At 36.8% G+C, this 13,801-nt stretch overlaps 1 protein-coding gene across 2 annotated transcripts in view; it reads right to left on the reverse strand.

Moving 5' to 3' along the window:
• EDIL3 (EGF like repeats and discoidin domains 3) overlaps positions 1 to 13,801 on the reverse strand; it is a 261,173-nt gene that overhangs the window by 4,464 nt on the left and 242,908 nt on the right. For both annotated transcript variants that reach the window (XM_076362438.1, XM_076362437.1), the window contains one exon: positions 9,932 to 10,087. In XM_076362438.1, the coding sequence (XP_076218553.1) occupies positions 9,932 to 10,087 (156 nt within the window). The remainder of the gene's footprint in view (positions 1 to 9,931; positions 10,088 to 13,801) is intronic.

Raw genomic sequence — 13,801 nt, forward strand, 5'->3', positions numbered from 1 at the left:
CCTGGAAACATTCCAGGTCAGGCTGGATGGGGCTCTGAGCAACCTGATCTAGTTGAAGATGTCCCTGCCCATGGCAGGGAGGTTGGACTAGATGACCTTTAGAGGTCCCTTCCAACCTGAACTATTCTATGATTCTATGAATTAAGGGAATCGGTTTGTGATCAAATTAAAAAATCTTGGCATGGTACAGTGCATGTTACGATGTTATTTCCACTGGTATGGGTTAACCAATACATAAATGAGTTCCCAAACTTCCGTCTGTGTTAAAACAATGATGGGTTTTTCCCCTGGCAGCCACTATTTAAATTCAAAGGCCATGGCACTGCTTTTTGGCAAAATGATCAGATTATTCTCTTGGGATATTTTCAGTTTATATGGGAAATGTTCATTCTCTTCAAATGTCAGCCAATTCACTTCTCATTTGTAAAAACTGTATTTGATGGCTTTTTGACTTGAAATGAATAAGTTTCGTTTGCATCATGCAGAGAAGGAATATGGACCTCCTGATGAAGGGCTTATATGACTGAATTAGTGCAGAATGACTAGTTTCCTACAAGCTCTTAGGAAAAATGTCAGAGGTTGAATTCAGAAGAGGCTGATCTACTATTTTAGCCCTTAAGCAGTTTCTTTCGTGATATGTTTACAGAGCACTTTATGAAAATCTTCACTTTTTGGTCTCTACGCTGCACATTTTCTTTCAATTTCAAAAACTTGTCTCAAGTGCTATCAATTTGGCATCTCGAACAAAACGTGTATCCTCCTCAAGTGATGCTCTTTCACAAGTGATAAATTTCTCTTCTCGTCTGGCATCTCACTAACACAGAGATGGGAGCATTAAAGCACCTAGGAGTTAAGATAGATGAATAAAATTGCAGACAGACTGACCACAGAAACAACAGTGCTGTGAGTCTAAGGAAAAAGTGTATTTACCACAGGAAAAATTGTTTGTTGCCCAAGTACAGTGTTGGTTACAAAAATGAGCTGGAGCTTGGTCTAACAAGATTGCGTCTGAATTTGAGTTTCATTTGTGGCAATATAGCATACAATAAAAGGCAGTAAGCTTATTATTAAAGTCACAGAGTGGCACCCCCCAATGTACAATATGCAGCTAGGAAAACTTAAAAGTAAATTTTTTTTCATTTGATTTCTTGTGCATGCTTGCAATATATCTGTTGATATTTTTTATCAAGCCAGATGATAAGCAATGCAAAACTGCAGACAATTCTTGCCGCAGAGCTACTGGGAAATTCTTTTATGCTCTATTTTATTTTCCCTACGGAAGATGTATTTCAGAGATAACATTTAAATGAAGGCTTAGAACAAAAACCGTTGTTGTTTACCAGAAGAATCCATCTACAGCCCCAGTATTTGCATCCGCATATAGCTATGCAAAATAAATAAAAGTATGTGATACAAACCAAGCAACAAAGACAGCTGAAGAAGGTAGGATTATGTCATTTACTTAGAGCAGGAAAACAAGAATTAAATTTTATTTCTAACTCATACATGATTTCATTAGCACTTGAAGTCAAACTCCTCTGTTTCAGAGGTTAATTTATGCAAATCTGAAATCCACCTTCCCTCAAAATTCAAGATCTGCTTTCAAGAAATTAACTAAACGTGCTAGATCAGAGAAAGGATTTTAGGGAAATAAATTTATCAGAAGTGAGGGAAACTTTGTCAGCATCCACACAGGTGACCTGCATGAAATATAATATTCTAAGAGCGTATTTACCGGATTTTTTTGCTGTGGACCCATGGTAAATTTCTTATGGAAAAAATATACTGTTTGTCACTCTTCATTTTACTTCAGCCTAAGTTCACTAATGGAGTCAAGAAACTTGGAAAAAGCAGGGAGGACAAAGGACAAAAACTGTACATCTGACATCGGTAGAAAAAAGCTATTTCTGTAGCCAGAAGTAATTTTTCTTTAATTACCTGTTGCTTTATGCCCAAACAGTCAATACTAAATGAACCACCTAAGCAATTAAAAGCTCTTGAAGAGCTGGTAGGCTTATACCGTAAATGTTCACTCCTCACATTTTTTTCTGAGAAGTTTGTTTCAGTACACAACACCTCTGAAGACTGTAACAATTTATTAGCATTCAAGAAGCTAATACATAACATAGCTCTACGTAATTTTTTAGATGAAAAAAAATGCCCAATGACAATAATACCCAAGCTGATCAGTGGTCAAGGAATAAAGAGCAGAGTGTAAGTTATTAACGTGTCAGTGCATAAAGCCAGCGTGTATCTTCATTTTGAGTTCTGAGTGGGTGCAGATCTGGTCCTGCCTTATCTCAAACAGCAAATATACAGAGTGAAGTGGCAAGATGGCCACAAGCACAGAAGAACGTCCTTTTGGAAATTATTAAATGGACTAAGTCTTTTCAGCCTGAAAGGAGATATGATAGATGTCTATAAAGTCACAAGTGGCATGGAGAAAATAGTGGGCAGTATTGCACTATCCCCTTACCAGAGCCACGAGGGGACAAGGAATGATAGCAGGTTTGTCCTCAGCCACCGAAAGGTCACGGTCCCCCAAACAACACACAACTAAAGTGTGGCACCGTTTCCACAACCTTTAACTACTGTTAAAGATCAGATAAACTGTTAGGGGCAAAATCAGCAGGGACTATTAAAAATACAGACAGAAGAAAGCTGGAGGCTGGAAAAGTACACTAGGGAAGAATAACAGCCCTATGTTTTTTATTTCTTTATAAAGCATCTGTAGCATCTGCTACAGGATGCTCCCTCCCTTGGACAGAGCTTCAGCCTCACTCAGCCCAGTGGCTCCCACTTTACAAAGTGCCTGTGTTGGTAAAAGTGGATAAAAGTGGATAAAAAAAAAGTGGATTAAAAAGTTGGTAAAAGTTGGTAAAAATGCTCCTGCATTTTAACAATTCTGTTGTAGAATGTTAAACATTTTACAGTGGATATATCTATTTATGTCAGTCTGCATATTTAAAAGGTGTAACTTGCTAAAACATTTACTCAGCAGCTTCAGCAAGTTTACACATACACACCCCACACACATATGTGTAGCTCCTCTGTAGCTCAGTCTCTTACAGCTGCTATTAAAATAAAAAAGTAGAAAATGCATGCTGTTGTACTTTCAAGTATGATAACTGATTTTATGGTCAGTTCGTGCAAAAGAGAAAGAAAACCTGGAAAATATCTACTGTTATTCTCTGCAAAAAAAGATTTCTGAAATACAAACAAGTCTTGTTTATAATTGTGTCCAACAAGCAATATAGATTTCTTGCCTTCAAACATTCATTAAGATTTTTCAATAGAACTAGGATGAAAATTCTCTCCACAGAGAATCTTTCTGGATCTCATGTCTTGCAGAAATGTAAATTGCGTGAAAAGTCTGCATCGGCCATAGCATTTTTGGTTCCTGCTATCTATGATAATGGCTGAGACTTGAGACTTTAATATTTAAGCCTCGGACTTGTCACTTGTCAGTGAAGTCACTATGTTGTCTGCTGTACCTTAACCATATTTTTTATTCTGAGCAGACTATTTTAAACATGTTATTTCATGGAGCAGTTAATCCTACTCATATTATAGGCAGATTATTTTAAAAGAATAGCTAGACCTAGCTTCTGTTTGGAGTTTGCTTCAATGCTGAACATCTCAGTGTTCGGACAAATAAAGGGGGCGCTGATCATTTAAAATCTAAAAAAAAGCTGCATGAAAAGTAATTTTTGACAGCCATATTCCTTTATTTTTGAAACATTTCATTTCTTTATTACTCTTCACTGAAGAAGACTTGCTTAAGCAAGAGAGGGAATTAGAAGGTTTGAACAGACCATTTACTTGCTTTGAAGTTTTTTGTTCTTGGTGGAGTAACTCTTTTCACCATGAAGAGTTACAAGTGAACACCACCAGGTAAAAGATGGTGAAAAATGTCTTGACTTCTCACCAGAAATAGAGCTGCTGTTTATAGGCATACTCCATCCCATGGAAGACGCTTTCTGCTATAAAAGACTGGGCAGGGTTTTTTTTAATATACATACATAAACAGGTATGTATGTGTGTGTGCGCGCACATGTGGTTTTGGAGTGATTAAGAGGAGAAGAAAGACATTCTTTCTTTTCAATTGCTGTACATAAAATCTCTGCGGCGGGTGTAAATTCAGGGTGTAAGATCAGGGTGTAAACTCCTGATCTTAGCCATCCTGTTCTCTTCTTCTTCACCGAGCACTTTTCTTGGGACTGGCTGAAGAGTCAGGAGTTGGTTGGCATGCAAGGGATTGCTATGCAAAAGGGTCCAGTGCCAGGAGAAGGACTGTTTTTTCCCTCTCCATGAGACATGAATAAGAATATGTATTACATGACCTTTATTATTTCTTCAAGTTCAGAATAGGTATCAGGCAGATAAAACTTTTAAACTTGCAAAATATACTATCACATTCTTGTTATTTTTTTCCATTTGATCTATCTACTGATGCTACTAAAATGGGAATTTACTCCACTGTACATAGTTTATAAGTGCTTTATGATAGAAGACTCAAAGCCAAGCAAAGAGAGAAATATTTTGAAGACCAACCTCCCTCCAGGAATGCTTGTAGAAACTGTTAATATGAGCATGTTGTCTTCCTTCAGCTCTTAGTGTGGTATGAGGGAGAGAGATATGTGTGCTGGAGGCACAACCTAGAATGGGTATAGCTAGATCTTCATCTGACACAAATCATGTTAACTCAGTTAACATGAAAGTAATAGAAGGCACTCATAATTTAAACCAGTGCAGGAAAAAAAAAATATTACTGTTAGATTAGAATTATTATTTGAAATAATAGTATTAAATAATAATAATAATAATAATAATAATAATAATCATCATCATCATCATCATCATCATCATCATCATCATCATCTTTAACTGTGCCAGGTATGCAGATTATATGTAGGAATTGAATCTGTCAGTGTAAACTAGGTGTTATAATAATGAAACATCATATGAAAAACCACTAGCAAATCTAGCAGAAAGATTTTTAACCTGACATGATCTAACTTTTCATTTATAAGTAGGTTTCTGTCTTCCGTTGCTATGGCAATTAACTGGACATGCAAAGCATATAACTTATAACTAGTTCATCATTTTGTGCACAAATCCAGTGGCCATTTGCATACTGGACATTGTCTACCTGCAGTTAATTGCCCTGCTGATGGCTAATAATGACTGACAGTGCTGCAGACTGCTAGACTCCTTTAGGCTACTTTCAAATGTTCTCATCTTATTTTAAAAAACAGCCTCTAAAATGCCATTTGACATTGCAGCTGGCCTTGAGTTATCTACAGCAGGCTGTGCAATTTATAAATCACATGTGGAATGTGATTAAAAAAAAAAAAAAGGTCAAATTTGGTTTGGATGTCCTTAGCTTTGGAGGCATAGTGAGCTACTGACCTCTAGTTGAGAAAAACAAGATAGCTATTAGCTCTGGCCCTTTTTCTAAAATATATTTTCTTCCTACTTGCCAGCCTGCAATGTAATTTATTTTGCTTCTTGAAGACAATGGGAAAAGCTTTCATATTTTCCAGGCAACTCATTCAAACTATTTAAAAAGAATGAGAAAGTCTTCATTTTTTAAAGACTTTTTTTTTTTTTCCTCCCAGTACCTTTTCGTCTGCACTCATAGAAGTTCAGCACAGATGTGAACTCAAATGACTGGCTGTTAAAATAGCAGAAGCCAAACAGGAGCTGCAGGAGCCACTGTTCTTGGAACAGCTTTTCCATTTGAAATGGTGCAGAGAAGAAAACTGAACACCATATTTCCTTCTGTTTGAAACAACTGATTTGTTGCAGATTGATCAAAGATACAGGTTGCACATAGTGCACTTGTGAATACAAGATACCAATATTTTTCTCTTTTGTAAAATAACTTCACAAATGATGAAGAGGCAGAAGTGAATAGCTTCAGGAATTCACTGATACATTAGGACTCATCCTGTAAACTGCTGAACAGCGAGATGTTCAGCACCAGACAGGATTAAGCTCTCAGCTCTTAATTCAATGTGTTTTAAAGTCACAATATTCATCCGCAAATTATTATTACCAGCCTACCAATACCTCCATAATTTCTGTGTCTGAGACATTCTTTTTATCTTTGCTTTTCCAGAATGTAAAATGACATGTTTTGTTAGGATTTAAAAAGCAGTTATTTTTCTTTTATCCTGCCTTCCTTTCCCTGAAAGTTTTTGGAACCATCTTTCTCCTAAATTATTGGATGATTGTACAAGGACCACAGGATGAGTACAGGATGAGTAAATCACCTGCAGAGGAAATAAGAGTTCTATATATTCTATCCTTCATGGAAGAAATCAAGATGTTCAGTTAATAAATAGAATGAATGAGGGTAAATTATGAATAATTTATGCTTGCTGCTGTTGATAGTTGCCACTATCTATCTTTTATCTCCCTTCTGTGTCTCCAGGGGACAGAAGAAACATTTCACGAAAGTTTCACTTTGCTGTGAAAATACGGTTTCTTCTACAGTGTTCTTGCATTTTGGGCCACATCTTGTATCTTAACTTAAGCTAAGGAAATTGTTGTGGATCCTGTGCAAAGATGTTACTATCAGACAGGACCAATGATGCTATTTCTCTTCTGCTCCCCATGGATGAGGCACAGCATTGCTTTTTCTTTGGCTGCTTTTATTTTTCATTTGTATTTTTGTTCCACTGCACACAGGCCAGAGTGCGGCCAGTATTTCTGGTGCTATACACATCCAGTGGGCAAATCCCATCAGAGCACACTGCATCGACACACACCTAGCTGGAGCGGTGATGAAGGGTTTGGTGTCAAACTGGAAGGTTTTACTGGGTGGCGCTCCATGCCTTTGGCCGAATACAATTTATGTATTCTCAGTGATGAAATGGATGATGGAAATAATAGATTTGCTTGTTAAAAGTGCAGATGTGGCCAAGCTTTTCCCATTTTGAAAAGCAGGATCAAAATTCAGAGTGGTCTTGACAAATTGGAGAAATGTACAGAAGACCAATGGTGCAAGTTAATAATGATGAGTAGCAAGCCAAACCTTAGGAAGTCATAACCAATGTCATGGGTACAATATGGAGAACAATGGAGCAGACAGTAGTTCTGTGCTAAAGATTGTAATACTACCACAAGCTTGGGAAACCACACTTCAAGGAGAGCTGGTCCAAGCAGAATGATCTGAGGTTGAGAAAACAAACCCTTTGAGGAAAGACTGAAGGAACAAAGATTATTTTTTCCCCAAGAAGAAATTAAGAAGAAATAAGTTAACATGTTTCAACCAGAACAAACTGTATGAAAAGAGGAAGATAAAATCAGGTCTTTGTGTCCTCTGAGGACAGGGCGGATGTACTGCAGGGAGGGGGATAAGCAACATTTCCACCTTTAAGGATATTTAAACACCGGAATAGGCTGCTTATATAGTAGAATTTTAATCACTGTCTGTTTCTACAAACATATTGAATAATAATCTGATGGAGAATGGTGCAGGATATGTGCATTGTATGAGGTGAAGGACAGGTGAATGAATTAAGCCTTAGGTCTAACAATGAACTGTTTGCACCCACTCCTAGGGTGGCAGGAAGGGACTTGGGGGTTGCTGAATCCCATTTTCTGCTGAGAAGACCTCAGAGGGGGTGGGAGGAGAGGAGCATAGTCTCTTCATAGGTCAAGAGGTACATGTTTAGGCGCTGTCTCGAGATCCTTTCCAGTCCTACCTCCTATAAAGTTTTGCCAAGTTCACTGACTGACAGCTAGCATTTCTGGAATATCAGACTCTGCCATCAGACTTTTGACCTTTCCAGACTTCTGTGGTATGGAAAAATTAAAAATAGTAAAGATATTTTGGATTAATGTTTGTGTATCAAAGACTGAGTTCTAAACTTGTATCAAGTGATCTTGTTTGTTTATTTCGTACAAATTTAAATTCAGAAGTTATAATTTCTAATTTCCAGTTAAGTGTATTTGATCTCACTCTGCTTTTAATTGCTCTTGATTTGTTAAAGAATCATAGTAAGATGCATCTATTTTACTCTTAGGGACGTTAATTAATACAGGATGTGAGATGTTTTAATAAGAGAATGATTAAGAGCTTTCCATTGTTCCTAACGGACTATGCATATAACAATTAACAATCCAGCCGATGATGAAAGCAAAAAGAATTTAATTGCCCTGGCAAATGTTATAAACAAGTGTAGACTGGAACAGTGCTGTTAAGTGAGAGTGCATTTTCTTTTAGATTTGCTTGTGACTGTTACTGTGTTTCTCACCAGAGACTTGAACGCATGTTCATTCCCTTTTTCAGTAAAATGAATGCAACAGTTCGCTAATAGAAGTTTGACTTGGAGAAGACATTTCTTTTCCAGTAGATCTTTTGCTTCTGTTTTTAAATGCCAGGGATTTAAAATGTACAATGTACTGAAGTGACTATCTGTCATTTATATTGAATGCATTTATGGTATATCTACGAAAGGTGGGTTGTTTGTTTCCAGTTTTTAACTGACAACCAATTACACTAGACACATCCATAATCACTGGTGTCAGGGCCTTCTCAGTTGGATGGCTAAAACAACTGATTTTGTTTTCCCTATCTAAAATCCTTTAGAATTTGATGAGGAAAAAATCTCAGTGCAGGATAAAACCACAATGAACTGCCATTTGGCTTTTAAGAATGGGACTTTACGATGTCATCTTTGGATAATAATCTTACAAACGTAACATGTCTATGCAGACACACACATGCAGTTGTGCACATAATTTAATAAGTAATTTAGGACACCTCCCCCTAATAAATGGGTGTACATTTGATCAATCATTTACAATCAGTGAAATTTAAGAGATGCAGTTGTCTAACTCCTCAGTAGATCTACCTGTACTCATACAACACATATCAATACATATCAAAAGCTTTCTCATTACTTCAAAAAAATGAATTTAATTGACCTATATGAAGGATATAATTTTTTTACTGAAGAATTTTTGTTTATTCTAAGAAAAATAAGTACAAGTGGGAACATTTATCACCCTGAATACAGATGTTAAAACCACCAAATTTGAGACATGCATTATCAGATATATCAGCCATCTGGTATTTTTATTAATGCAACTTTTGTTTCAATCAGACATAATCCCACTAAGATATTTAAGAAATAATTCACATTTTGTCAGCTTGCTTAATGTTTCCCTTAAGCAATGCATATGCTGTAATCTCTTTCTTAACAGATGATATTATAAATTCAGGTATTTGCAGTATAAAAGTGTTATATAGTTTAAAGGAAAGGTATAATGAATAATATCCTAAATAACAAGAGAAAAGGTAAATGCTTCCAGCTAAATCAATCAGCAAACCTATACTTTCTCTACGCCTCTCATTAAACATTTGCAAAGGAAGTCATGAAACTTTTTATGTTTTGTATTCATTTAATAGTGTAATAAAAAATAATCTTTCCACTGGGTATTTGAAACCCCAGTGATTAATTTCCAGAAAAAAAAAAATCCATCCAAAATGGCTAGGTAATGAGGTATGCTAAAGTACTTTACAGGAAATCGCAGAAAATAGTGCATACTTATCAAAATATGCACTGAGACACTGTTTTGGAATATACAAATAAACCGCTATTTATATACCTTCTCCTCTAGAGTTAAAGGAAGAAATAATTCCAATAAATGGTGAACTGTAAAGTTTTATGTCTCATATTTAATAGCGTTAAATCAGGTGCATTGCACCGATAGGTATGATATTACTGCACTGTGAATGTCATCGTATTATATGACTCTTTTTTATTCACCTTGAATTTTATCTGTGGGATCCTATGCATATGGAACCCTATAAAGCAGGCAGCATGCAATAATCTACAGTCTTCCAGCACTGTAGTTACTACAGATGTACTCCTCTGTAAATGCAACCGAAATATCAATTTTCTCTTTGCTTTACCTTATCCTTCTTTTGTTTTTCATCTTGGTATATGATCCAGTGCTCCCCATCATTACTGTAAGCAAGCTTGTAGGACCCCACAAATTGGACGTGACCAAAATCTTTAGCTCCTTGGGTAATTATGCCAGTGATTTTTGTAGGGACAAGCAGGTCAACCTAAACAAAACAAAACAGAAATAAAACAAAACACAGGAGAACATAATTAGAACAGTTTCTTTTTGCAGTCTGACTTTACACCACACCAAAGCAAAATGGTGCAGCATATCACACATAGTTCGCAGGCAGTTCTTGGAGAGAGGACCCAGTCCAAGAGGCGGCTTTGCACTGCTTTGCAACCGTGCCCACCGCGTGCTGACGCCATAGACAGCAACTTTCCTTCTCCAAGCTCCAAGTCAATTTATTTTTGTTTTCTGTTTGTTACTTATTGTTTATACTAACTAATGGCACAGCAGGACTCACCTCGTACCGCTTTCCATCGTGCTAGGTCCAATACACGGTCCCAACAAAACAGCAGTCTCCACTGCAAATAATTGTAGCCAAAAAGTGTTCCCATGTGCTCCTAATAATCAGAATACAATATGCCAGAGATTGATTCCCCAAGTGCCTTTCCTCTTCCTTTGCAGTAACAGAGTCTGTGCTTTACTAAGTCTTTTAAAACATTTGCTATCACACTTCTTTTCCTGCTGAACTTTTCTTCTCTCTTTAAGCCTTTATTTCTTTTTCTACCTCTAAAGCTCTGACTTTTTCATTCCTTGATTTTTCTGAGTTCTTTATTTTATAATCATAGCACAAGACTTTTGAAAATGCAAGGCAGGAATCTTAAAGCCTAATAAAATCTGAGCTTTCAAGTGGCTTTCACATGGGTCAGCACATCTGTGATCAGTGCTTTTGAACCAGAACCCAACACTGAATATAACAGATTCAGGCCAGATGCCTTGGATTAAAATGATCAAGGAACAGAATACAGTACAGAAGTAATTTGGCCTAATAATGTATTTTTAGGGGAAGAATGGAGGAGTTGAATTCCCTATCAAAATTGACATTTCATTGAAATGTGAAGGTAAAACTCAGGCTTCATTCTGTGTCCTCCAGCAATGCGGCAAGTCAGTAAAAAAAAGAAAAAAGGTACATTTATTTCAAACAATAAATGGCTGTGAAGCAGTCGGCATTTTTAATATTGTCTGTTAAATCAGGCAAGAGAGACTAATAGTAAAAATATTACAGTAAAATGAGAGGAGTGCTGGACTCCATGAGAAGATGATTGATATGTTTTTACAGAAAAAAAATTAAAAAGAGAAGGTGAAGGAATAAAGAATCTTTGGCTGATCAAATGCTGAAGATCCAGTCTCGCGATTTTGGCAAGCTGAGGCCCCCTGAGCAAAGTAGATTTTGACTGGAATGTGGGGCAAGACAGAAGAACAGATGTGATACCAAGCATAAGAAATTAATCATGAGAAGAGAAGGAAAAATGAACACGCATAAGAAGTCAGCTAGGCCAAGCCGATGCCTTTGAAAGATGGGACACTACAGTTTGGACTCTATAAAGAAGAAAACACAGAAAAGCGTAAGAGTATATTTATAAGAAAAGAAGAGGAAAAATGACTCTTTAGAGCAATCAGACAAGGAAGACTGGAGACCCCTGCCCCGACATTTGTAGACAGGTACCAAATAATGAGTAGCAAATCCTTTTAAGAAAAGGAATAACTTAAAAGCTTCAACACTGAGATACTATGACAGTAAGTGGACAATGTCATTGTCCACAGATGGCCCAAGAGTTTTGGTTCTACCAGAATGAACTAATTTATTGCCATCTGATAGTAGCAATGTTGCTCAGAGGAGCACCCCAGAATGAGGGACGTATCCGTGGGAGGAAAAACTCTTTTTGTTTTCTCTTTGGTCAATGGAGAGAGAGAAGGACTCAATCAATGATCACTCAGAGCAGGAGTCCGCTTTGGATGCTCTCATGGACTGCTTGAAGGGACTTCTTCTGTATGGAGTGCAGGGGGGCTTGCTTCCATAGCCTAAATGGGCCTCTGGGAAATGAACGCTGCTAATTAGTATAAGTCTTTCATGAATTAATAAACACTAGGTCTCCAGACCTTGCTTCTAAATATTTTGGAGTCTAAATGAATAGTCTGTTTTTCAAAAAGGCTGATCCGGTAAGGAATCACTAATTGGTCCACACTTCCAGGTGGCATTTGAACTAAACATTTCAGAGTCAACTTTAGATTCTCTTTATAAATAATTTTAACATCAGCATTTTCCAAGTGTAACCTCTTTTTAGCAGAGAACGCTTCTTATACTAAAAGTTAATGTCTCTCCTGTTAACTCAAAAAAATGCCTCCATAAAAAGGTTGTTTATTTTTAAAATGTTGAAAGTAATCTAAAAGGATTTCACAAATATTTAACATGGCCATGACACTCAGAGTATTTCTCATTGAAATTCAGAACAGGGAGAAAAAATTCTCATTAAGATTCAGGGGATTTCAAAGGTAAAATCACAATAAATTTTTATTATCGCACAGATCCAATGTTAATAAAAATGTCCTAGTAACAATTGTTTTGTGCTTATAGGACATATACAGTGGCCTTGTACTCTTGTTCAGAAAAATGATGTGGGAAGCTGAAAGGTAATTTGGCATATGTTCAGCCTTTTTCTGAAAGACTTACATAGCACTATGTAGAATATGTGTGTGTGTTTATGTGTGTGTATTCTGTTTAAAAAAAAAGAAAAAAAAAAGAAGCAATGAATAGACAGACTGTTCTAGGTCTTGACAATACTGACAATACATATTGCTGGATATGGAGGAAAAAATAAAAGGATATAGCACCAGCACCTTGTTCTCATACTTTAGTATCTTATTTACTTAGTTATTCATAAGATGATGAGAAGCCTTCAGGCCATAAAGATTGCTATTAACCTAGCATTAAAGAAATATAGCTTTATTGCTATATATAAAGCTTGTTGCTTTATTACCTTCTGCAAAGGGTTAACACCCTTGCTTTCCATTCTTCCTAATGAAAATACTTTAGAGCAGAAAGGTGAGAAGAATTTACCCTAATTTCTAGGCAAAACATCTGCATTAAAATAGCTTAAACACAAGTCATAACTTCCCATCAGGATGCAGAACACATTTATTCAGTTAGTGCAGATTGCAAGTAACAGGCAATCAAACAAATTACCAGGGAGAGAAGTTGAATTAACACACAACCACTATGTACTCTTCAAAGCTGAATGTGATTAACAGGATCAGAATGTGACTTCGGCTTTTTCAAGGCAGCAGAATTTAGAACGAGGTACAGGCAATTAGTCTGCGACTGATAGGATCATTAGCTGGTTACAAGAACCATGGTTTACAGTTCAATGTACGTTTCTACAAGCAGCTGATCAAAAAGCAGTTTAACATCTTGTGTCTGGAAGAACTCTCTTGGGCTATAGCTACTCCCTTTGTACATATCTGTTTCCCACCTTGCTTCAGATGTTAAAGACAATTCAGTGTGATTTGGAGGACAATTAATTTAAGAAAAGCACAAAGATAAATCCACCTGAATAGGAAACATTTTCAATGAACCACTGGACGGATGTGCAGCATGAACTGTGTGTCAGTGTGCAGTTAAACATGGAATGACTAGTATTTGTACTGTAAATGGTCTTCTTGATCAGGAGAAAACAGTCACATGCATGCTCTGTCCCTGCTCCGAGTAGTCCGAAGCTAATAAACCTCAACTCTCAGCTTCTGACTATGCAGATGTGCCCAATCTTCATATAGCCACCTTTGCACCTGAACTCCTTGAGAACCACAACTCATAGATGCAGAGACCTTTTACCTGGCAACATTCACTTCTCCCAAGAGCAGGAACATAAGGATG

Source organism: Aptenodytes patagonicus, chromosome Z, assembly GCF_965638725.1.
Source record: "Aptenodytes patagonicus chromosome Z, bAptPat1.pri.cur, whole genome shotgun sequence".
In the NCBI taxonomy this organism is placed as follows: domain Eukaryota; kingdom Metazoa; phylum Chordata; class Aves; order Sphenisciformes; family Spheniscidae; genus Aptenodytes; species Aptenodytes patagonicus.